Source organism: Cydia pomonella, chromosome 5 (genome assembly GCF_033807575.1).
Source record: "Cydia pomonella isolate Wapato2018A chromosome 5, ilCydPomo1, whole genome shotgun sequence".
Taxonomy (NCBI): Eukaryota; Metazoa; Arthropoda; class Insecta; order Lepidoptera; family Tortricidae; genus Cydia; species Cydia pomonella.
This window is the reverse complement of record NC_084707.1, coordinates 7,382,458-7,407,730: the sequence shown is the minus strand read 5'-3', so window position 1 is coordinate 7,407,730 and position 25,273 is coordinate 7,382,458. Positions and strand designations below refer to the sequence as shown.

At 35.7% G+C, this 25,273-nt stretch overlaps 1 protein-coding gene across 2 annotated transcripts in view; it reads right to left on the bottom strand.

Moving 5' to 3' along the window:
* LOC133517596 (protein Wnt-10a-like) overlaps positions 1-24,253 on the bottom strand; it is a 44,275-nt gene extending 20,022 nt beyond the window's left edge. Inside the window, exons 1-2 of one of the 2 annotated variants that reach the window (XM_061850926.1) lie at positions 21,300-24,253; positions 9,315-9,559 (exon numbers count right to left, since the gene is read on the bottom strand). In XM_061850926.1, coding sequence (XP_061706910.1) covers positions 9,315-9,559; positions 21,300-21,388 — 334 coding nt within the window. In that variant the 5' untranslated portion in view covers positions 21,389-24,253. Of the gene's footprint in view, positions 1-9,314; positions 9,822-21,299 lie in introns of those variants that run through there. The other variant, XM_061850925.1, reaches the window with a different exon arrangement.
* Between the last annotated feature and the right edge of the window lie 1,020 nt (positions 24,254-25,273).

Genomic DNA, 25,273 nt, shown 5'->3' with positions numbered 1-25,273 from the left:
AATACAAATAAATTTAAGTGAGTAGAAGTTTTACAAACGAAACTCTCAACTCTCAGACGTTTCTCTGTTCATCTCCTTGATAAAATGCGTAACCGGCCTGAACCTTTCAATTACAACAGCAGTGCGGCAACGACAACAACTCATTTTATCAAGTTAACGTATAGTAAAATATCCCGATTCCTGCTAATACCACTTATGTAAAGCTTAACAGAGATATTTATTTTAGAGCTATATGTGTTTGTATTTATTTCAATAATACCTATATATTCCCTATCTATCTATTACCCACAACACAAGCCTTAGTGAGGTGACTGTGGGGCTAGGTCGCTTTGTGTAAGATTGTCCCAAAATTTGAGTTCTAGGTGTGAACGTTGAAAAAGGTGGGATGTAACTGAGTAGTTACATCCAACCTAGTCGGCGAAGTATTTACCTAATGCAAAAAACCGCCAATGTTTGTAAACAGCGAGTTTTCGTAAGCGCTTGATAATGCCATGTCTGTGGGAGGTAGTCTACGTACAACACAAACCAGCCGCATCCGACATCTTTCAAACATCACTACTGTCTTGCTAAAAGTAGGAATTGGCTACATTGACCAATAACATCTGGCATAATAGATTAAATAATTTGAAGACACTTTAATTAGTGCAAAATATGGTACCAAATATCTTACTGTTGAAAATCATGAGAGTCGGTTAAAAATATAGGAAGCTACTGTCACCCGGGATATAAAATCGAATAGACACGATCTCGTTAAGGTTTTTTTTGTGATATAGGAGGCAGTTAGGGCGCTGGTGGCCTAGCGGTGTGTGACTTGCAATCCGGAGGTCGCGGGTTCAGACCCCGGCTCGTACCAATGAGTTTTTCGGAACTTATGTACGAAATATCATTTGATAATTACCTGATCTCTTTTCGGTGAAGGAAAACATCGTGAGGAAACCGGACTAATCCCAACAAGGCCTAGTTTACCCTTTGGGTTGGAAGGTCAGATGGCAGTCGCTTTCGTAAAAACTAGCTCCTACGCCAAATCTTGGGATTAGTTGTCAAGCGGACCCCAGGCTCCCATGAGCCGTGGCAAAATGTCGGGATAACGCGAGGAATAAGAGGAGGCAAATCAGTAGACTAATCGCCTGATAGTAGACAATCACCGTCGCCCATGAACACTTGCAACACCAGAGAAAGCATGTGCGTTGTTTTATCTACAACTTCTGTTACTACAATATTTAATGAAAGGAAAAAGTCATGGCTTTGGGCAAAACTTGAACTTGTGACTTTTTGGAACCCCGGTTCAATAGCTCTTAACCAACTCGATACCGAATTATTAATTAATTATTTTAAACATTTGTAGTATCCCTTGCAAACGTATCTGTTGGATTAAACTAAAAACCGGACAAGTGCGACTCGGACTCGCCCACCGAGGGTTCCGTACTTTTTAGGATCTTATACCTTTAAACGAGCAATTCTTGTAAATTTATATATAAATATATTTCGGGGATCTCGGAAACGGCTTTAGCGATTTCGATGAATTTTTCTATATGGAGGTTTTCGGGGGCGAAAAATCGATCTAGCTCGGTCTTATCTCAGGGAAAACGCGCATTTCTGAGTTTTTATATGTTTTCCGAGCAAAGCTCGGTTTCCCAGATATTTTGTTGTTATAGCGGCAACAGAAATACATCATCTGTGAACATTTCAACTGTCAGTTCAGTTCAAATATACTTTATTCATGTGGGCCTACCAACAAGCACTTATGAATAGTAAGACAGTATTACATATAATTATCTTAAGCTAATTATCAGAACAATTTATTGATGTAAATATTATTCCATAATACTATTGAATTATACTACAGATCAAATTTAATACTAAGAATTTCACAAAATACGTCAAACAAAAAAAAAATAGAACAACAATGGAAGTACATACATTGGAATACCCATTTCATCATCATTATTCAAATGTATGTATGTATGTATGTATATACTTTATTGTACATAGAAATAAAAACACGAAAAACACAGTTACAGAGTAAATTAAATACAACAAAGGCGAACTTATCCCTGTATGGGATCTCTTCCAGTTAACCTTTGAGGAAATGAGTAAAACAGAAGTAACGGTGAATGTAATAAATAATTAATCAGTAGCTGTCTAACTATCACGGTTCATGAGATACAGCTTGGTGACAGACGGACAGCGGAGCCTCAATAACCACTCACATCCTTCATATTTTTCAGTGACTTCTATTATTATAATAAAATAAGGTTGACAGCTGGTAACTACAGTTACCAAAAGCAAGTGAGTGGGTAATAGGGTCCCCTTTTACCCTTTGGGTACGGAAGCCTAAAAACTATTGATGTTGAGAGCATATTATAGTAGACTGCTAAAATTACCTTCCGAAAGAAAAATAAAATATGTTCACAGTGCATTGGTAAATATTAGAAGTACTACACAGTCACTAACATAATATTAGCAATGTTCCGGCTCTAGGTCAACAAACTAGCGCAAAAACCACCCAAGTCATGATTTAGGCTGAATCACGTTTAATGAAATGATAATCATTATAAATCAAGCATTATCTGGGCGGAGTGATCATCGATGAATTAATGTTGGGAGTTTTTATACGGTGCGATGTTTGGTAGAAGATGATTCATTTACTTCAACTACATATTACAGAGGATTTTATAAACTAAAGGTACTATTTATAGGTAGGGGATGCTGTTAATGGTAGTTTATGTGACTGCTACATAATGGTTAATTATGTACAGTTGCATATAAATATACACACATAATATTATAAGCTCTCTATAATGTGTTCGGAACATTTTCTCAAAACTTTTAACTTCTTTTACTCTGTTGCAGTTTTAAAAGGTATAAATCTATAGCCAATTATTTCAAATGAAAATAACACACATTTGTGCAACGATACGTGCAAAAATAGCATATGTTTTGACTATAGTTCATATATTATGTTCAAACACTACAGAAAGTGTCTGTTTTCTATACAAAGGGGTTAATATGATTCCAACGAGACTATACGTGCAAATCCTTTACATTGCGATGCGAACCAAGAAGAATTCATTGATTGAACAATGCGCAATTGATAATTTTATTACTTACTTTTACTAGCGATTTCACTTGGTGCGTGGGGATTTTATTTGCAACAACTATAAAATTTATCTTAACAATGTTCATGTCACCAATTTGTTATTTTGATTACTTAGGTAAGTACAAGCGTATCTTGTCTATATTTCTCAATAGATGACGTGGTTTAATGACAAGAATCAATATTTAGATAAATATAATATATAGAATAGAATAGAATAGAATAGAATAGAATAATTTTTATTCGTACACACAAACAAGACACATTAAATTACATGATATAACAAAAACAAAGGAAGTATAAAGTGCCACGAAATGGCCTCATCTCAGCATGTTGCTGGTGGCTTCCATATATCTGGTGGATATGTATAATCAATACGCATATATCTTCTCATCTTCGCAAGTAGGCAATTTAATATAAAATTATAGGCAGTGGAAAGGTTTATTGATAATGGTTTTAAGTTGGCCACTCCAATGAGTAGAAATATCATTATAAAAAAACTGTGGCACTCCGTGACTGCCGACAGAGGTGAAAACTTGAACAATTACGTGTGTATTTTTTCAATTGTCAGAAAATATTTAAATCTTTATTAGGTGTCGATTACGGTAACGGTCTCGCGACTTCAATGGTTTTTCCCATCTCAAGAAATGCCCAACGCACCTAAAGAAGTTTTCACTTCAATAGGTACCTTTAAATCTGCGCTGTATACGTGTGTCGTATGTTATAAACACATCGCCGTACTACGGTTATCACTCGGGATCGCAACGGTCGCCTGATGAATGTTACGGTGCACCAACCAAATAGGGCAATGTTATTGTTTATTTATAAACTTACAACCCGAGAACCACTGTGGCTGATGTATCTAAGGGCACCAACGTGACATACGGCGTTGCTCAGTCGAGAAAGAGGACTACTTGGTCAGGAGCAGCTTTTTCCGACTGGCCCGTGACAAATTTATATTTTGTCGATCGAAAGAGACGCGATAGAATCGATACGTGGCGATTTATAGTGTCTCCGCTTGATCGATTTGGATTATTCCGAGTTATGGGTTACCGCCGCTGGGTTTACTGTTATTGGCGTATTATTCGGTCCTGGCTTTGTTTACGGGAAAGCATCAGTTGTATAATTTCGTTCCGCAATCAATGTAAAGCAGGTAGCCATACTATATCGCAATGATCTCCATATAGATAGGTAGTATACATGAAATTGTCGAAAAAAAGTCAAACTCAACTATGACCGCATTTTGTCTAAATGGCTTCTGCGCTCTGTGACCTACTAAAGTAACATAGGTAGTAACTAACTGCTCTTTACTGCACTTGTGCCACTTGCAGTGATAATTTTGTGGCAATTAGGTGTACTTAGTGTATTTTTTGCGCATCCCAAAACCAGCACTGAATTCCTTAATCGACTTTAATGAATTCCGCTCTTTCGTTTTTTGACTTTTTCCAGCGAAATGCTCTGAATTTCGAACTGGTGACAGATTTTAAATTCTTCCCTTACACTTGGCCCTTTATTTTTTGTGCGTGTTTGTTTTAATAATGCATGACATGTAATTATTTTCGCTACGACTTGACAAGTAAAAAAGGTAAAGGGATTTACAACACTAAATGTCTGCACTTTAAGTTCTCTCCTTGTACGGTGAACGTTGGGTAAATGAGTGACAATTTTAATGTATTTACATTAAAATATGTAAGATAAATTTGTCCAATGAGTTGTCATTTTTATAGATTATCCGCAAATTCAATTATGCAGTAGTATGCGAGCTATTTACTTTAATTTCGCTTTAATGCTGGTTAGTTAATGATGTAAAAAAAATGGTGAACGTTTCCGAGGCTAATTACTTAAAGCTGTCCATCAGTGGGACAGCTTCGCTGCCACCTCGATTCTTCGAAACGGATTAAATTGGCAAATCTACATGCGCCCCATGTAAGGCAACTGGGCGCCAGCAAAAAGCTAACAGCCCGGCCTAAGTAAATACAAATTTCAATTATCATTAAACGTTTTATTTCATCTCCGATTCTTAATTTAAAAATGTGCGCTTGCGAGACATTGATGTAATTGCATGCGCATACTGATAGGTTTTTCCAAGTGCCGCCGGCGGTGGTCGCGTTTTTCCGTGTCGTGTAACATCGTTTTTGATGCGCGCGCCGCATCCCCGATGCGCAAGAGTCGTTGCGTGATTTACGATTGCGCACTCTGCGATTTTAAAACGGTTTTTCACGTCTTCGCTTCCGAGTCGATAGCCAATAAATCTGGCGCCAAAATGAATGAACTTGCAGCGAGTTTTTAGTCGCGATGAGTGGAAACTCTCCTTATGCAGCTGATTCCAGCAGTTAATGCGCTCGGGGAATTTATAGAGATTTCTCTGAATGGGTAACGGTAAGCTACGAGATACCTTTTAAGGCCGTAGTGGATGAACAAGTGGAACGCAGCCTATTAATTGTATTATTTAAGCATTTGTCTAGTCAACTAACATTGTCGAGTCAAGTTTTTATTATGAATTGAGAAGAATACTTTCTTAGTAAGAATTTAACGGTAAATGTAATCATATTTGCTATCAGTATTGTGCGTGTAATGTCAGTGGAATTTCGTTGATGCATTACGTTTAAAATTGATGTTTTATGAGGTCAGTATCAGGGGTTTTGTTCCAATTAAGGCGCGGCTGCGCTGCGCGGGCGCAGGCGTTGCGAATCGCTAATTACCGAAACTGGACGCGTGACGTCAGCACCAATAATTGACTGTTTGGATTTACAATGATTTAGTTTTAAAATTATGCTGGATATTCCGGTCAAAAATTATTAATCTACGGTACCATACTATTCATACTTAGGATAGTGTTTTGTGTTTTGCTTAACAACGAAGGCCCCCTGCCTAGGTATTTGATTGTTAATACCTACTAATTATAATTCCTGTTTGATTCCCGTTTAAAGATTCTTTATTAAGAAGATTCTTTATAAGAATTTGTACAATTCACTTAAAATGAGAACTTAAATATATTCATTTTATTTACATATTCCATGTCACAAAAGGAGCGACAGACACTCCCCTTACACACAGTGAAGACAGTGATTTCCTTATATTTACTTAAAAAAATATTTAATTATGTTTTAATGTTTGTGTCACATATTTTAACAATTTATTTTCAAAAAAAGTTAAAGAAATCACGGAAGTTTGTATAAGTTCAAGAGATATTTAGATACCCTGCTTAATACTAGTGATTAAAGTAAAAATATAAATTGTCATTTCTTGAGCTTAAAATAGACATAACAACACCGTGGCTTAAATAATGAAAAAAAGAATGTAAAAATAATCGCTCACATTTATATTCAATGTCGCCATTCAGACATAAAAGGTTGGATGGACATCAGATCTATGAATGATGTCATTCAGAAAAAAAAATTACTACGTTCACTTCCCGTTTGAAGTAGGCCTTGGGGAGTTTTCCATTACCATATGCAACCCTTTTATAGTAAGCAGATTGCTGCAAAAAATATATCAATCACATACTTGTTCAATAAAATATGTCGAAACGTCAGATTAAGTCGCGTTAACATCTCGCATTCATTTTGTACATGTAAGCTTATTGAAAAATTCCTAAGCGATTACTAATTATAAATATTGTATTTAATCGCAGCCGATGAAAGCCCCGGTCATTGGATCAATTAAGTTAAACAACCGCGCCATTAACTCGATCCCGAAAATTCCGCAAACTCACCGGTGCATACCCGCCTTAATTAACACTTAAAGGCATCATAATCCGACAGAGTACAATGCTCGCCGAGAAACAAAAAGACCACTCGATGTCACGTTCAAAAATGGGAACATATTTTTTCCCCGGACTCTTTTGTGTGTTTCTCACAGTTTAAAAGCATCTGAAGAAGCACGACCCGGTAACGCACCGCGTCCGATCTTATCGGATCGCGCTATTAGAGGGTCTGCTATCACCATTGAGACATTTCGACACGTCCCTTTTTTGTTTAAAACCTTTTCAAAAGATCCAGCTTTAGGTCAACAATGATTCTTTATCATAGTCAATTTTAGTAATTTAAAATATGACCGCGTTATTAATATCCTCGCCGGACTATAGTGGTTTTAGAATGAATAAGCGGATCTCTCAAAAATAAAGACATCATCGTAAGGACCGTCGAATTCCCACGACGTTCCGCCAGATAAGACGCCTTTGAGCGATGAATCGCGTTTTTGCGGAATCATAACCGCAGTATGTTGTCGCCACGACGTCACCTGAGTACACGTTGTTGATATAAAACGCCAATAAATGTCACTTTTTTATGAGTCGCTTGCGCGGTGTATTCACGTCACGTCGCGGTCAGATCGTATCGAGCATGCGCGCCACCCTGCTGCCCCGACGCGCGCCATTCCCTCACGTGACACCGGCGACATCCGACGCGTCGACTCACATCTCACGCTAATCTAACCCACCATCCTCCATTAACGCCCGAGGCGAAAAGTTTTTTCCGACAATAGTCTCATTAGCCTCACAAAAGTCATTAAATCGTTGACAGTGGAGCATTGTCACAGCGTCACGTACAACAAGAGCGCTAACAACGTGTGGAGGATCTCCGGGAAGCGGAACAAATCCGTGATCTATCCCGAATGCCATCCGTCCAGCGTTCTCCCAATGAATCCACGCACGGGCAAAAAAACCAACGGTCCGGAATCATTATTATCTTTCTCCTTCGATCATCGATCGCTATTATCCTATTTAAAAGCCTCTCGATTTGTTCTTCGACTTTTTTTTGCTTTCGTTCTCCGTCGGCGTTTCAATTCGAGACCCCAACAAAGGGCGAGTTAAGAAAGATGTTTAAGTGTTTAGATACGCTTTTTCACAATTTTTCAATTTAAAAGGAATCATGTCGATGAAGGGCCGGAAGGTGTCGTCACGGATTACCGGCGCTATGGATGTCCGAAATCACATAATACCCTGCACAGTAACAAGTTAATTCCATACACTGGCATCTGTCGAGCAATTAAATCTTCATGACTTCATCTCTCATCAACGACTGATCAGCGCTCGCTTCAGAAATTCCTCTTTTTCCCTATAAAGCTTTATGGTGAATATCAAACCGTTATTAAAATGTGTGCAGCTATAAAGACGCGTATAGAAAATTGAGAAACTCTGATGGATCTTAAGTTCAGGTAATTCCATTTAAGATATTAATTGGTTGAGGCAATCGTGTGGCGATGGCTCGCCCCGGTCGCACACGAAGCGTGAAATCAGGCCGCGGGAGCGGGGCACACCTGGCCAACAATCACCTTATTATTTGTTGTCTCCCATCCTCCATGCTCGTAAATTTCCACGTCAACGTGTGCGAGGATTGTGGAAAAAATAAGGTCCACAAAGCCTTTTCACACCCGAGGATATAGTCTCTGTAAATAGAATGCCGTCCGGTGGGTCTGAATCTCTACATAATGTGCGTGGATAATTTTTCGTCGTAATAAATTCGGATTGTAATGGCTGATGGCGATTGGTTCGAGAGTTTAGTTGCGTTTATTAATATTATCTGGTGGAAATACGCGACGCATCAGACTGGTTTTGGCATTACGTTGATTACCCAGAGCCCACCATGTTATTGGTGACTCTCCATTAGCAACAAAGCCTCGTAAATATACAACTTCGGTTTATTTTTAAAGCGCATATTTCTTAAAATATAATTGTGGTTTAATAAAACTCCTGTGCAATAATTTAGTAGATTTATTATTCACTCCTGTTTACATTCAGGAGACCACCTGCTTATTAAGGGTTGTGACATTGACATGTGTAAAATAAATGAGTATGTCTGTCACCCGTCACTATTGCCGACGATAAAATCTGTTTTTTCATTAAAGGGTTCTTTAAATGCCTGCTATAGATGAGTTAACTAGGAGTTATAAGTTATATTTTTAGAAGGTATTTACCAGATAATTATTTTACAAAAACGTTTCATTATTTCATTATAAAGAAATGTACCTATATTTCTAAGATTGTAAAGGGTTCGTGAAACTAATTATAACTATTAGTTGCCATATAGTCCGATGCATATGGCATTACACATCGGATTCAACATTATTGTGCATACATTTTCCTTATTATTTTGATGATCATTGTCAGTCACTGGGATAGCTATAGATTAGTACTTGATGGAGAAGAAATAGACATAAAGATAATTAATATTATAATCTTATTTAAACTATAATACCTAAAATGAACACTGCTTACCTCTTTTCATAATTGCGCTAGCATGTGGATTGCTGCTCTTAACCAGTAGACTTGAGCAGTTCCAGCGATGCCACCGAAACTGGTGCTGGCATTCTCTGACCGCCAGCTGTAGACCTTCGAAAGCTATGGCAGCGGCGTCAGGCGCCTCGTGGCACGTGGCTCTCTGTTCTCTGGTCAGCCCTCCGACGAGGCGGCAGGTGAGAGCGGAGTTCAGGAGGTGGTTCGGCGCCATGTTGTTTCGGGAACTGGGGGAGAAGGGTTTAATGTAATAACAAATAATAGCAAACAAAAAAGATCCTTCGGAGAATATGTAAATGAGTAGACTCTGACCACGCGAACTTTGCATAAACTTGGCAATGAATATAAGCCTATAAGCTCCGTTCTTGGCATGAACATTTAGCGTGGTCCAACTCTAGATACGAATAAGAAAAACAATAAACCAAAGCTTTGTTATGACAGGTTAATGTAACTAAGGCTTTCAGAAACTCATTTTATCAAAAGACTGAAGTGAAATAAATAATGTTCGTTATATAAACGTACTATGTACATAAATATGTTTGTTATTAAGTCGAATTCATTCAGAATGTACTCAAACGTAAAAAGAAGTTTAAAAATGCATTTGTTATTTTTATAAACTTGGGTACCTACTGGAACTCAGTAAGCCTTATGAAAATATACCTGACCTACCTAAAGCTTAGATTTAAGGTTATGAAACACCTAAAAATATGTCGTATTTCACATATTCAAATTAACCACTAAATTATGAGAAAACAATCAAATAGCATAATTAATACAAGTTTTCCACTAATATTAATATGAACACTAATTGGTAGTTTCTCTTATAATAAATGTCGTTGTAATTAATTTATTCAGAACAGATGCTATCGAACGAGTTTAAAATATTTACCGAATACGAGAAACAATTTGTTAAACAGCTACCGAGGTTACCGAAATCAAAATATTGAAACAAAATATTTATGTAAGTATTTCACGATAGATAATAAGCACGAAAAGTATTTTAATTAAATGTTGTTTTGGTGAATATCGGAGTGGAATGCTCGGTCTTGAAGGCTTATCGAATTTTGTTGAATCGTTGAGATAAAATGGAGCGTAGACGAAATAACTCGGCGAGGAATAGTTTTGTTGTTTATTCGGATTCGGGAAATAAATTTGATTATATAATTATCAATTTCTAATAAGTAATAAAATAGTAGTACTAAATAGTTTAGAAATGACATTTGTATCGATTCCTCTTATATAAATAAACTATTTTAACCTGTATTTTTAAATAAAACTATTTTGAAGACAAAAAAAAAAGAGTGGTTAATATAAACATGGCGCAATTACATGGATCAAGTGAATGAAAATTTTGAAGTCGTGTCGTTTCAAAAAACCGGCCAAGTGCGAGTCGGAATCGCGCACGAAGGATTCCGTCTAATTACGCAACAAACGGCAAAAAAATCACGTGCGTTGTATGGGAGCCCCACTTAAATATTTATTTTATTCTGTTTTTTGTATATTTGTTACTATAGCGGCAACAGAAATACATCATCTGTGAGAATTTCAACTGCCTAGCTATCACGGTTCATGAGATACAGCCTGGTGACACAGACAGGCGAACAGTGGAGTCTTATTAATAGTGTCCCGGTTTTAACCTTTGGGTACGGTACCCTAAAAATCAACAAACTGGCGCACAAGTGGAATTGGAAAGACACTGCGCGGACAAGCACAAGCATGTTACATAAAGTTTAGGAAGACAAAATTTTACCTTTTTATGCAGTTATGTGCTAATGGGTTAAAGATAATGATTTTAAAAACAAGACACCATTTTATTGCATGTCACCAAGATATAGAGTAAATTGCGCATTTATACGCCAGTTCGCACCATGAGGAGAAAGTTTTTTTTAATGATTTTATGATAGTAAATTCTTTAATTAAATATAAATATTATGAGACAAAATGACCCGCAGTAAACTCAATAAGGCTACCAAGGCAAGGTACAGTCAGCATCAAAAGTAGCGGATGAAACAACGCGCCAAAAGTGACTGTTATTCAGGATAACTTTTCCAAATGTAGATAAATTTCTAAAATTCACGCTCAAAAGTATATCTTTTACAGTCTTAGTTGTTCTATATTAAAGACATCACTTTTTGTTAAGCTGTTACAGAATGGTAGATACTTATGAAACGTTATTAGATCCGCTACTTTTGATGCTGACTGTACTAGTCGTTATATATGACAAAAAGATTACTTTTCTATGTACCTATAAAATTACTTAATTACATAGAAAACATTCATAACTGAGGATACAATATTTTAATTACTATTACCGGCTAGAGCTGGCTTTGAAATTTCATGTCAAACATACTTAAAATACAAATTTTATATTACTATGCAAATGGTTAGTACACGATGCGTTAACAACTAAGTATGTTAATACTATTTTTTTAATTATATTAATTTTATTATATTTTTTATTAATTAATAGTACTTTCTCCTAGTTTTAAGTACCTAATTGTCATACCCGTTCTGTACCCCTAGTGTACATTTTATCGACATCATAACGTGACGAACGCGTTTGCGTTAAGTCTCATTTTGTATAGGATTTGAAGTTTCCAAAACGTCCCGCTTGGCGCGCTCTTTCTAAATCCAATACAAAATGAGACTAAACGCAAACGCGAAAATCGAATTTATTTACACTAGGGGTACTGGGCCCATATGATACTTTTTCACGTTTATCTTGTAATTACCATGGTGCACTCGTAAATTTCAATTCCCTCTTTGTATACCTTTCTTCCAAATATGCTACACAGGAAATGCTCTACGTTACGTCTGATTTAAGTTGATATATCGGAAAATACAGCGGATTCTGTACTTAAAACTATGTGCATAAAAACCAGTTACTTAGTGTCAATTGCACCACAATTAAGAGGTTTGCTGTCGTTATCAGTTGAAAAACAATATGGAGTTAAACATAGTTTTCCGGCCGAGCTTTACTTAACGTCGGTTATCGTGCGGTTCTCACGGTCCAGGCATGCGGGGTGGACCATTGGGAATGTTTCACGATTTTTGACGATCAACATGGCACCTTTAAAAAAGGAATAATCTTTATTTTATTTATACGTTTCACTTTCAAACTTGAAATAAAGACATATAATCGAGACGAAATGCATAAATCAGCAGCAAAACGAATACATTTTGTCGACCTAGTGACCCTGCCTTTGAAGCGGATGGTCCAGAGTTCAAATCCTGGTAAGGGCATTTATTTGTCTGATGAGCACGGAAAATTGTTCCTAAGTTAGGGATGTTTTCTATGTATTCAAGTACTTATAAAGCTTACTTATATATTGTATATATCGTTGTCTAAGTACCCACAACATAAGCCTTATTGAGCTTACCTATAGGATATGTACTGAGGGACTTAGTCAATTTGTCTAATAATGTCCTATAATATTTATTTATTTATCTAAACAGATAAAAATCTTACTAAATTATTCGACTTGCTTTTCAATTACTTACAGAATGTATATTTGTGTTGTGCATACCTTTAGATTGAAAGCACTTATATTGGAATGCAACTAAATTCTCTAAATTGTATTATTGCAATAACTGAGGTACACAAGTTTCTTTCACACATTTTGCAACACATACGATATACGTAGGACGGTACGTTTAAGGATTGATGTTTCATCATCAATCTAGGCTCCGCGTTAATACTCAGTACTTAACCGCACTTCTTGGTACCAAACCAGTTATCCTGATGAGCTCTTTAATGGCTACACAGTTCACATCATTCATAAACATTGTAAAAACTGAATCAAGCTTAAGCTTTTCCAGCGTCGTTAACCTCAGTAACAACTTTGATCCAATTAAAACCCTATATAATTGCTTTGAAAATTCCTTCGCTGGATATAAAAACAATAATTTCGAACCTCAAGTCTTTGCGGATAAAAAAATAATAAATCTCTTGTCGGGACCCGTCTGATGAAATGCTGCGATCCGGGCAGAAAGGTTATTTCAATACAAATTACAGCTACTTGCGTTGCTTCTCTTTGCATGCCGACAATTCTGCAAATACTTTTCTCTTCTCGAGCTCCCATTAAAACAGTGACGTAACGCCTCTCTCTTCAATCGAAAATCTACCTTCTAATCAGTTAGAAAGGTTCAAAGTAGATCGCTTCTATTATACGCTTAAGCCTTTTAAAAACCGAAGCCTTAAACCCTGATTGAAATTCCGTGTACTAACAATGTGCTGTGTAGTTGATACCTATTTGTATTTCGCTATCTATCCTATAAGCTTAAGATAACCCTGATTTGTGCGGAGTATGTAAAAATGTTATCCTTAAAGGCAATCGGTTTTCTTGATAACTGTTAAAATGATCGTAAATCGATTACATATGGGCTTATCTGTGCTTATGTCCATAGACCATTAATACTAATCTGTTTGTAGATTTATTGAGGCTCCATCTTAGTATAAAGTGTATCGGCATGGGCAAAGTACGTGAAATATAAAGCTCTATAGGCAATGCTCCATTTAAAAAAAATGTTAGAAAGAGCGTGGAGAATAGTATTTTGTGCAACAGGTACATTATAAGGGTTCTTAAAATTCAAGGGCCGAAGTTAATTAAGATAGCAGTAAACACCATAAATTATAAATAAAATCAAAGAAAATATTGGTTTGTAAATATTTGCCTAGAAGTCAGAATGAAAAAAGCAACAGTTGCATAATATTGTATGAATATTCCTAAGAACACTGATTTTCGGATCCTATAGACAGGGGCGCCGGGCCCTGTCGGGGGCCGACGCACCGTGCTTCTTTATGATGTTGATTTCGATCTCACTAGCGGCAGTCGTTTAATCGACAAATAAGAGTGCTGAAGTAGAAAAAAATCTGCACCAGGCTTTTTCTCATCTACAAAGACACTATACAATTATATATGGCAACGACATCGAAAGAAAAGTCTTCATTGATTTTCATTAATAGTAAAGCAACTATGAAATATTTACGTGTTATTTTTTTTATACGATCCCCAATATTTCGGAACTGTTGCAGATGGGACCCAAGGATGGATTTGAAAAGTGGAGCCACCAAGATTTCCATGTTATTTTTAGGGAGGAGAGCCTTCCACTTTATCTTGATATCTATGTCATTTAAGCTACTTGGCCGAGTTTAAGGATAGTTTTTGTCCTAAAAATATTCCTTAAAAGTAAAAAGGGATGTGGAAGTTTGTACGGGGAATCAATAACCGCTGAACCGAGTTAGATGAATCTACTACATCTTTGATTTAGTAGAAAATGATACCGAACTTGACTTAGAGCCTAAGCTTAAACAATTTTTAACCACAGACGTCACCGACGCTGAAAACTCCCCCCACCCCACATCTGCATAAAAATTCTGGATTTTTTAAATACATCTTAGGAACACGAAGATTGATTCTGGCAAAGGAAATCTTTCGTTCAGAGAACGCCGTATTTGAGCTTTTATGTTGTGTGTAAGCTACTAGTCATCTTGCCTGTAGGTTAAATTCCTTGTCCATTTTAGCTTAAATAGTTTTATTTAAATTACAATTATACACAACTCACACAGTTAGAAAAGTCCATCCCCACTTTATGAATGGAATTCATAAAAAAACGGTATGCGATTGTGCAGTTCGCTGTACGTACATGTAATCTGCTTTAGGGGCACGATAAGCACGCAAGCGAATTCCATTTACTTGGCCTCCTTAGATATAAATAAACGTGGTTCTCTTAAATATGTAAACACTAACAGCGCTAAACGTTTACCTAGCAGCAGGACAAATTACCTATATTTATTGCCAACACTCCACTTGGGCTATTTGACGGAATTACCGAGTAATTCATGATTATGAATAGTAATTGCTTCGACGTAGAGTTAAATTTTATGGAACGGTTTGCTGTCTGCATATGTTAACATCCATTAAAAGCTTTTTAGAATCCTATATTTCCTATGTTATATGAAAAGGAAAGCAATTAAGTATTTATGGAGGCGTGCTTTAACTATAGTCTGTATCTTTAGGTATTAAAAAAAGGTAAACAAACAATTTGTACATTTTCGGGTAGTTTTAATATTTATTGGTTAACCAACCAAATACAAAACCGCCTGGATCTGTTACTGAACGACCTGACTTTAAACCTACATTATTTGATCATGTAATGTTTTCATCTACCCTCAGCTGCCTTAAGGAGCCATTTGAGGGTAGATTTTGTTTACCTTTTTTTAAATACCTAAAGATACAGACTGTAGGTCTGTAATAAAATCTGATTAAATTTAAGCGTTTATGAAATTTTTTATTACCAATTCCATCAAGATTTGACCTTAAAAACTACTTGGGTAGTTATTGCACATATGAAATGGATATAGTTGATGTATAGCAATCCTTTATGTAAGAAGAAACAAACAAATTGAAACTGACCCGAGTAAACAAAAACGTCTCTTAGCTTTTGTTTCACTCATTGTTTTCTATTATTTAAATTGATTCCTTAAATTAGGTGCATGTTCTACACCGATCTTCAACTCGAAACGTCACTGAGTACAAAACAAATTGTACTATGTAGGTACCTGATGATTAATAAATTTATCTGAGATGTCATTTATGTAGTATGTTTATTAGGTATGTCTGTGTGATATTAAAAAGGAAATATTTAAACTTTTGTTGTATTTATTTGTTATTTTTCCATATATTATATTTTTTTATTGTACTATGTATATATAATAAAGCAATTTTATCATGTTATTATTATAATTAAATTTTCCGAATTAATTAATTTAAAATGTTGCCATATTTATAAGTTTTTTAAGTAATAATTTATATACTAACTGAAGTTTCGAGGTATCCGACGGACGGACGGACCTATAGCCTTTTTAGCTTCATGCGTTTGCGTCTGAACTGAACTAAATTCTTTTCAAGCTAAGCTGGTTTCTCGTTTACATAAATTTATACGAAATGGTTGGAACCGTTCGACATAATTAATTTATGCAAATAGGTTTAAAATTACATAAATATTCGTAATCCATAAAGTTTACATACAAATATTTAAGTACAATATACATTCCACTTAATCCTTTCCATTTCATTGTTTACATGCAATGGCAATAGATTATTAATAGTCGGTTTTGGTTTACGGAACACTAATATTTTCTACAAGATATATGCTCTTAACACAGGTCACTAGAAGTGATAGCCAATTTCAAATGACCGAACTACAGGTACTGAATACTTGTACAAAAATGTCCAAATTATTAAAACTAGCAGCTCTGTGAACTGTAGACTTCGAGAACCCTTATAACTATTTTGAAAAAAAAAAAACTAAAAACATGAATAGGCAAAAACACCTAGGATGTTATTATCAAACCTTGTACAGGAGAAGAGGAGAAGAAACAGCCGGATAGACTTGGGGCAGCCATACAAAAGCATTCTTGCCCAAGCTGAAACCAAGACCGCTTCCTCGGATAATATATTCAATTCTGATAAGTACGTGTGTATAAAATTAGTCCGCTTTACGCGACTACGACAACTTACGCGAATAAATAAGGAGTTTAACTGGAATTGCTTTATAATGGAGGCCACAGTGGTTGAGAAAGTGATTTCTTCTTACGTTTAAGTGGTTATCAGAAGCTTAGAGCAAAGATAAGAAGTAATTTGCAATTATTAACCAGTTTAATTTTCTTGTAGGTAAAAAAATATTTAATTAGTATTTTTTATATGGAACAATCTCACACAAATCGGCCTAGTCCCACAGTGAGCTCAATAATTTAAGGTTGCATTTATGACCTTAAATTAAGTAACTTTCCCAAATTATTCTAATTAACTCCATTTCGGAGATAATCGATACTTTATTTTTGTCTGATAAGGCCCCTTTGAGCGTGTACACTTGCCTTAGGGTCTGTTTAAATATTGATTAGAGTTGCTACTAAACGTAACTACTACCTCGGACGATCGATGTTCGAAATGACATTGATATGTCACAGTTTTCAGTTGTTTGGTTAAGATAATACCCGTGTTACATTACAACAACGCTATATATATATATATATATATATATATATATATATATATATAATAATAATAATAATTCAGCCTATATACGTCCCACTGCTGGGCACAGGCCTCCTCTCATGTGCGAGAGGGCTCGGGCTATAGTCCCCACGCTAGCCCAATGCGGATTGGGGACTTCACATACACCTTTGAATTATATGCAACATTTAATATATTTTTATATAAAAAAAATATGCCTTTTTGTTTCCTTAAACGTACTTACCCATACCCCGAAGTTAACGGAATTCAATAAGAACAAGATATTCATAATATTACTGAAGTCAGACTATTCCTTCCAGCATTTGTTCTGTTCTGATATCCACGTCAGTAGTAGTGATTATACGGCGGTGGCATACTGGTAGTGTAGTTAGCACGCTCCTAAATTTGCCCGATTGGGTGGCCCCGGCTTCTCGCGTCGTATATTTGCATTTGTCCGCTCTACCACACAAACTTTTACTTTTAGTCAGACCAAGACATTTCTACAACGAATTTGATAGCACACGCAGTGCAAGTGTTATTTTAATCGTCAAAAACATAGATATACATAGATGACATAGATGACATTATGACATATAAATAACACTTGCACTGTGTCTGCTATCAACGTTCTTGCACTCTTGTCTTGATCTGACTACTAATTATTTATTTTAAAATTTCAGTTATGTTAAGTTAATCTGTAAGCTTCAATTTGTAAATATATTCTGGTGAATAAACGATTTGTATCTGTATTTAAAGTGTATGTTTTATTGTAACTTGATTTTTATAATCATGGGTTGTGGTTGAACAAAATATTTTTCAAAATAGCCCCAGAGACTATTTGATCCCTGGGGCTATTTGCTATGGCATGTGATAAATCATTTCGGCTGTATCTGCTGATTGCTTTTCAATTTTATTTTCTATTATATAAATATATATTTGCATGTATTATTGAGGTCGTTACTCATCACCATTTAGGAATGATTATTTTGTGTTCTAACCTACATTTTATATTGTGGACAAAAATTGTAGGATCTTGTAGGAAAATTGTAGGACCTCATGTTATCACATGAGGCTATTTGATCCCTGGTGCTATTTGCTATGGCATGTGATAAATCATTTCGGCTGTATCTGCTGATTGCTTTTCAATTTCATTTTCTATTATATAAATATACATTTGCTTGTATTATTGAAGTCGTTACTCATCACCATTTAGGACTGGTTATTTTGTGTTCTAACCTACATTTTATATTGTGGACAAAAATTGTAATGCTATGGCTCTAATAAATTCCAAATAGATATAGCTTTGTGTTTGTACTAAAATGTCTTTTAATAAGTGGGATATAGGCAAGGTTTAGGGTTTGAAATAGCTCCACGTAATGGTAAATAATAATTCGTTGTATGTCTGGTTACTCGGCAGTATATGCATGAATTATCATTGTTATTATTATATAGGTACCGCGCTTATTTAAAATTATTAGACTTGTAGATATAGCTAGTTACTTTAGAGATTAACATTAACATTAAAACATTGACATGAACATTTTCATGTGGACATTGGTGAGGTTAGATAATATTCTCTTGTCGACAAAAACTATATGACTCTTAGAGTTCAAATATAGCCTCACGGTTCCAAAAGCCTCTAAAGTTGGTAAGTAATAAATCTTCCCGCTTGTATGGCTGTTGCTCGGCAATATTTGCATACATTATCATTGCTATCATCATGCAGCGCCAGTACCATGATTAGCCATGTTGGCACAGTTGAAACTACAACTAGCAACTTTTGAGATTGTGTCATACTCCTTTGTTAAAAATAAGTGTATGGACCTAACTGTCCAAAATAGCTCTACGGTTCCATTAGGTAGTAGTAGCTCCTTACGTTGGTAAGTAATAAATCGTCGCGCTTGTATCATCATGCGGCACTATTAACATGATTAATAGTGTCGTGTTGGCACAGTTGAAACTACAACTAGCTACTTTTGAGATTGTATCATACTCTCTTGTTAAAAAAGTGTTGGTTCAACAGGTCCAAAGTAGCTCTATGGTTCCAATAGGTCCTTATGTTGGTAAGTAATAAATCGTCCCGCTTGTATGGCTGTTGCACGGCAGTATTTGCATGCATTATCATTGCTATTATCATGCAACGCCATTAGCATGATTAGTGTTGTGATGCCGCGACAGTTGCAGCGACAACAGCTTTTGAGCTACTTTTGAGGTGGTGGTACAGGCTATTAAATTAATTAAATTAAATATTTTTAAACATAAACAATAAAAATAAATTATAAAAATGAGTGTTTTAAAAATAAAACTCATTTGTACCTACTTGATTGGTATGAATTAGAGACACAATTAAAAAAAAGATATAACTCCCTTGGGAGTTATACTTTTTTACAATCCATAACTCCCATGGTAACAATGTCGGCCTTTGTCTTTCAGTACACCTGCATGAAATCAGATCTTTTTCGAGCAGGTGTGATGAAATAGTACATTACGATACCAGTGCGAAAAATAGGAAATTCGAAACGAGTGGCGATAAATCAAAACACGACCGAAGGAAGTGTTTTAAATCAACACGAGTTGCGAATTGCCTATTCGCACACAAAAAAAAATTAAAAAAATTAAAAATTTAATCTGTTTATTTCAGTGTTTTCTTTTGTCACATGTATCGTACAACGATTTACAGTACTCGTACATATGGCCCTTTACATTTTCGACATAGTTACGTAATGGCTAATTATCGCACTAGTGCGGAAAATTAACACCATATGTACTGTAATAGTACATTACGATACAAGTACGAAAAATAGGAAATTCGAAACGAGTGGCGATAAATTAAAACACGACCGAAGGGAGTGTTTTAAATCGACACGAGTTGCGAATGACCTAATCGCACATGTATCGTACAACGTTTTACAGTACATATGGCCCTTTAAATGTTCGACACAGTATCGTAATATGCTAATTTTCGCACTAGTGCGGTAAAGTAGCACCATATGTACTGTAAAATCTATAATTAAACAATTTCCTAAAAGGTTATGTCAATGTTGTATTTGACAATAATGTTAATTGCAGAAGTGTTGTTTTAATAAAATTAATTTGAATCTACTGTCCTAACTTCGTTTCGTCGTTCGTTTACTTCTCCGTACTGATTTCTGTTTGTGACGTATTTTTCAACCAAAATTCGATTATCGAATATACTTAAATGTGGATAAAAAATTGTAGTAGTTCGGTACTCTCGGTAGTTATTTAAATGCTACAAAAAGTCCTTTTGTTCTTTTATTTGTTTTATAATAATGTTCTAAATAGGTAATCATAACTAGTGGTGATGTGAGTGGTAGACATCGGTAACACCCACGGCTCCGTATTTAAAAAAAAATTGAAAAAAGTCCAAAAACTGAATCAACAACAATAATTAACAGAATATCGAACATGCTCACCAAATTTCTCGAGAATCGGTTAAGAAATGCGACCTCTAGAGTAGAACAGTCGCACATCCGAAAGCATTTGTCCAAACTGAGACGGACACCTTCATTTTCATTCGGACAATAAGAGTTACTTAGTATTTTATTATTTTCCATTGATTTTAATTCAATGACAGCATTTGTAGAACGGGCACATAAAATAAAACAAATGAAGACCATAGGTATTTAGGTACTTATGCAAAATTGTAGCACAGCAGTTCAAAAGAAGAGATCTTGTAAGAATAAAAATACCTACCTGAATATTAAATAGATCTATATTATAATAAAGGCAAAAGTCCCTTGAGTCATACTCATATAGTTTAAAAATCAGGTAATACTTACAATGAAAACAAATCTTTTACTATTCAAAGTGGTTAGGCGATACTTGCGAAGGAAATACATACATAAATGTACATGATCTTTAAGTAAATTACCCTACCTTCGATAGTCGGATAAAATGAAACAAAATTAGTGATTACCATTAGACTTACCTTGCTTTACTAAACATAATGAACAGCAACAAAATGATTGCCCGAGGGTTTTTGCGCATTCTGTGCTCTTCGCCGATACCGTGCTTCATGTTGGCAACACCACCTGGCCCCGAGAGCTCATCGTTTCCGCTTCACTGACAATCTCACCGCAAAACAAGCGCGCGCACTTCAAAACTCACATAAAACTACAACCAAACTCCAGTTTGAGCAATTAACGTCCTGGCTGGCAATTAAAAAGATAACAAGAAAAAAAAAACGATTAAGCGTGGAAACCGTCACGACGTTTCAAATTTCGAACTGTTTTTTAAATTGTTTGTTTATACGGTTGCCGTCGGGTCGCGTAGAGCGTGTTTGGCCGCGCTGCGTTCGGATGCGTGGGCTGTGAGGCGTGTTCTTCGCGCCGCCCAGATGTCGAGAAAAAAAGGAGAGGCAGACGCCTTGCCGACCCCACCTACTCGCTCATTATCCTTGTTTACACGATATTACTTTATTATTTAGACACAAGTTACACTGATGGAATAGGCGTGTGCTCACAATGAGGTCTCGTTTGACAGTGGCACGGTGGACGGAATCCCTGCCTATATAAAACGCCCCACGCTTTATCCGGACCATGGGAAACGATGTCCCGTTTCACGGATTTATTTTTGACATTTTATTTACATTGTCACTGGATTCTATGAAACTACATTGATGTATGTAAATGTTAAGTGAACCTGCAAGGAGTACGGAAGTTTCGATTTAAAATGGCAGAACTGTAAAATTGCATACTAATTAATTGATTTTTTATAGACACAACATGTCTTTTAAATGCTACATGTTGTACCAGATAGCTTGAAAACTTGTTTTGCTTCGCCTCCGATAAAATATTGATTGAACATACTCTATGATAAAAAAGGTAACGTTCATAAGTAGCATTCATATGTATGTTTGTAGGATGATATTTAAAAAAAAAACATTGTCGCTGTCACTGCAAAGGAATAAACAATGCATTTATAAATATCAAGTATTAACAAAGATTGTAATGCAACCATAAAATTAATTTGGTCATATAATCGACTGGGATGCATTGTTGTTGTAACCCCTTAGTTTAAGGGCACCAACCCCTTCATTAGGGGCGCTTTAGTCGCGTGCGCAATGACAATTGTTGACAATCAGTGTAACAATTAACAAGCTATTTTCAACCTTATAATAACAGCTATAGAGTTTTTAATAAGTTGTTAATACTTGATAGTTCAAAAATGTAATTCTTGCTGGGTTGTCATAGATTTGGGACGATACAACTCTATTAGTACTTTTATTGTAAAATGGGAGCATGATATTATTTTACTTGCTGTTTTTTCCCATATCTTTAGATCTTTCCCTAAAGCTCTAAAATTTGTAATATATATTTTTAGTTATAAAATAAAATTCTTAGATGTTAAATTATTAAAACGGGTCACCGAGTTTTTAAGATGAAAGACGACGGCCGCTTCTCCATACAAACGTAGTCCCCATTTTCCTCTCTGGATATTGGCATTATGGAAAATATTTTTACATAATTGGATGTATATTAATAATATCTATGCCCTACATTTGACTTTTTTTAGATTTTTTTTATTACTGTAAAAATTAGGAGCAAAAAACAGGGTTCATAAAATTTTTTATATGCTCTTATTATTATAATAATTAAACGTAGGGGCATAGCTGTGGTTGATATACAACTAATTGTGTTAAATATTTTCAATAATGCTATTATCCAGAGAAAAAAAATAGGGCTACGTTTGTATGAACTTTCGTCTTAACTTTGCATCGGTCCGTCAACGTCCGCCTCCTTTTGAAGCTCATGTAAAACAATCTTCCACTGTGAGTGACTCCTTTGTTTAAGCCCAATGTCGCCTGCGTAATACGTAAATTATATTATTAATGGGGATTTAAAAAATTATAAGCTTTCTTCAGTTATTCGAATCCTGAACACACAAAAAAATATAATTAATAAACTTGATATCCGCGCTCCCGGGCACATAATTCCGTCTCACTCTGGCTTACGCTTAGTGAGAAAAACACGAAATTACTGCACCTTAAACGGGTCCTAAAGTTGTTTTTTTTATGGTAAAAAAGAATCTTGCAAATTAGGCACATCAGAAACACGGAGTCATCGAAACGTCAGCAATGCTCATTGTCTCAGCTGCTTATGCGGAGTCAGGGTATGCAAATTATCCCTTTGAAACGCCACGCATCCTCACAATAGACTTAACAATTTATACTTCATTTAATCAAATGTATACTGACGGAATGGTAGTTTTAAGTATCGGAATTCCAGTAAAGTTAGCATCAATAGTAGCGGATAAATCAAAGCGCCAAAAGTATCTGCTACCTCAAACTGCTTTATATTTACTTGATATAGACAGGGCAAATAAAAAGTATACATTTTATATAGCATATTAAGTATTGATTTAAAAATATATTATTCAGGGTTGGCAAATATATGTGGAACATAATGTCTGTCAAATTCCACCACTAACAGCAGGCAAATGTGATCGCAATTTTCAGGACATTTTCGGCGTTATCTCAGTAAATTTGTGTAGGATGGTCGGTTTTAACTGTTTAAATTTTATCAGCTTGTAGCATAGACACGTAATTTTAGATAGCCCCACAGAGATAAGTAAAGAGCTGCAAAATATGCGGAATTTGGGGGCCAATCACTGTCAGTACTGTCACTGTTTCTCGAAATTAACCGAGCAAACAACGTGTTTTAAACAACACAACAGAGAAAAAATTCTCTCCGAAAAAATCTTTCGTATATTCTATTTATTTATTTAGAGTATATAATTGCCAACCCTGCATAATATGTTTATGAAAAAGTATTTTCAAATTTTTGCACTTAATATAGTTAAATTTTAAATACAATGTGTATAACTTTTAATTGCCCGTCCTGTAGGTATATCTCTATAGTTTAATAAATTGAATGTAATACAGTTTAATGAAAAGGGCATACAAGTCATATATACTTTCATTTTTCAAGCCCTCGAGCAAACTGAAATAAATGTCATATAGGAAAGAAAAAGTGACCATGGCCTCCAGTGCTCAAGGCTGGAAACGAATCAGCGTTCTCTGCAATTATGAGAGATACCTTAAACCCGGTTCACAGCGGCATGGGGCGAATTTTTGTGCTTTCATAGTTTATGAACTTAGCCTTTGCCGTCGAAATCAGCCTAATATTTTGGTTAATAAAACTTTTTTTATACAACGTCGGTGCCAAACAAGCATACGGCCCGTCTGATGGTAAGTAGTCTCAGTATCTGTAGCCTATGTACGATTGCAACTCCAGAGGACTCCGCACCCTCGTTGAGCTTTACTTTTCGACTGGGGTTAAAATGACCGAAGATCTCCGCACGTAACAAACACAAGGCACAAAACACTGGACGAAGATCTCCGGCCAGGGTAAATAGAGGGGTGCTTTTTTTCTCAAAACCTTGACGAATGTATGTGGCTTTTTTTTTGGCCGGAGATATCCGTTCTGTGTAGACGACAGGTTAATGAACCTGGAGTCGGATCAAGCAAAGAATTTCCAATGAAATGTGTGGCAATGACAAATTTCTATTAAACATGACGATTATAATGACACTCCGTCACTTTCTTTTTTCATGTCGGTGCTAATTGTAAGTTAGATTAGACGGACTCTATTTAAGACTGGATGCGCGACTCCAACTTGGGCAGTTTTTTAAGGATTCGTCTCTACCTTAACCCATTCAGCGCTAATCACGACACGTTGTCGTTTTGCCTCTACGAAGCATTTTCGCTACATACCGGGAAACCCATGTACGACCGCAGCTCAGCGGCGAATGTGTTAAATCTTTACGGTATTCACCAGGACCCCGAAAGATAAAAAGAAACGAAACAGTGTATTTTTAATCATATTTTTAAGACTACAAAGTCCTATAAACTTTCTGGAATCCGCCTAGTTTTAGAGTTAATACCAATAAAAAAAAAGTTTT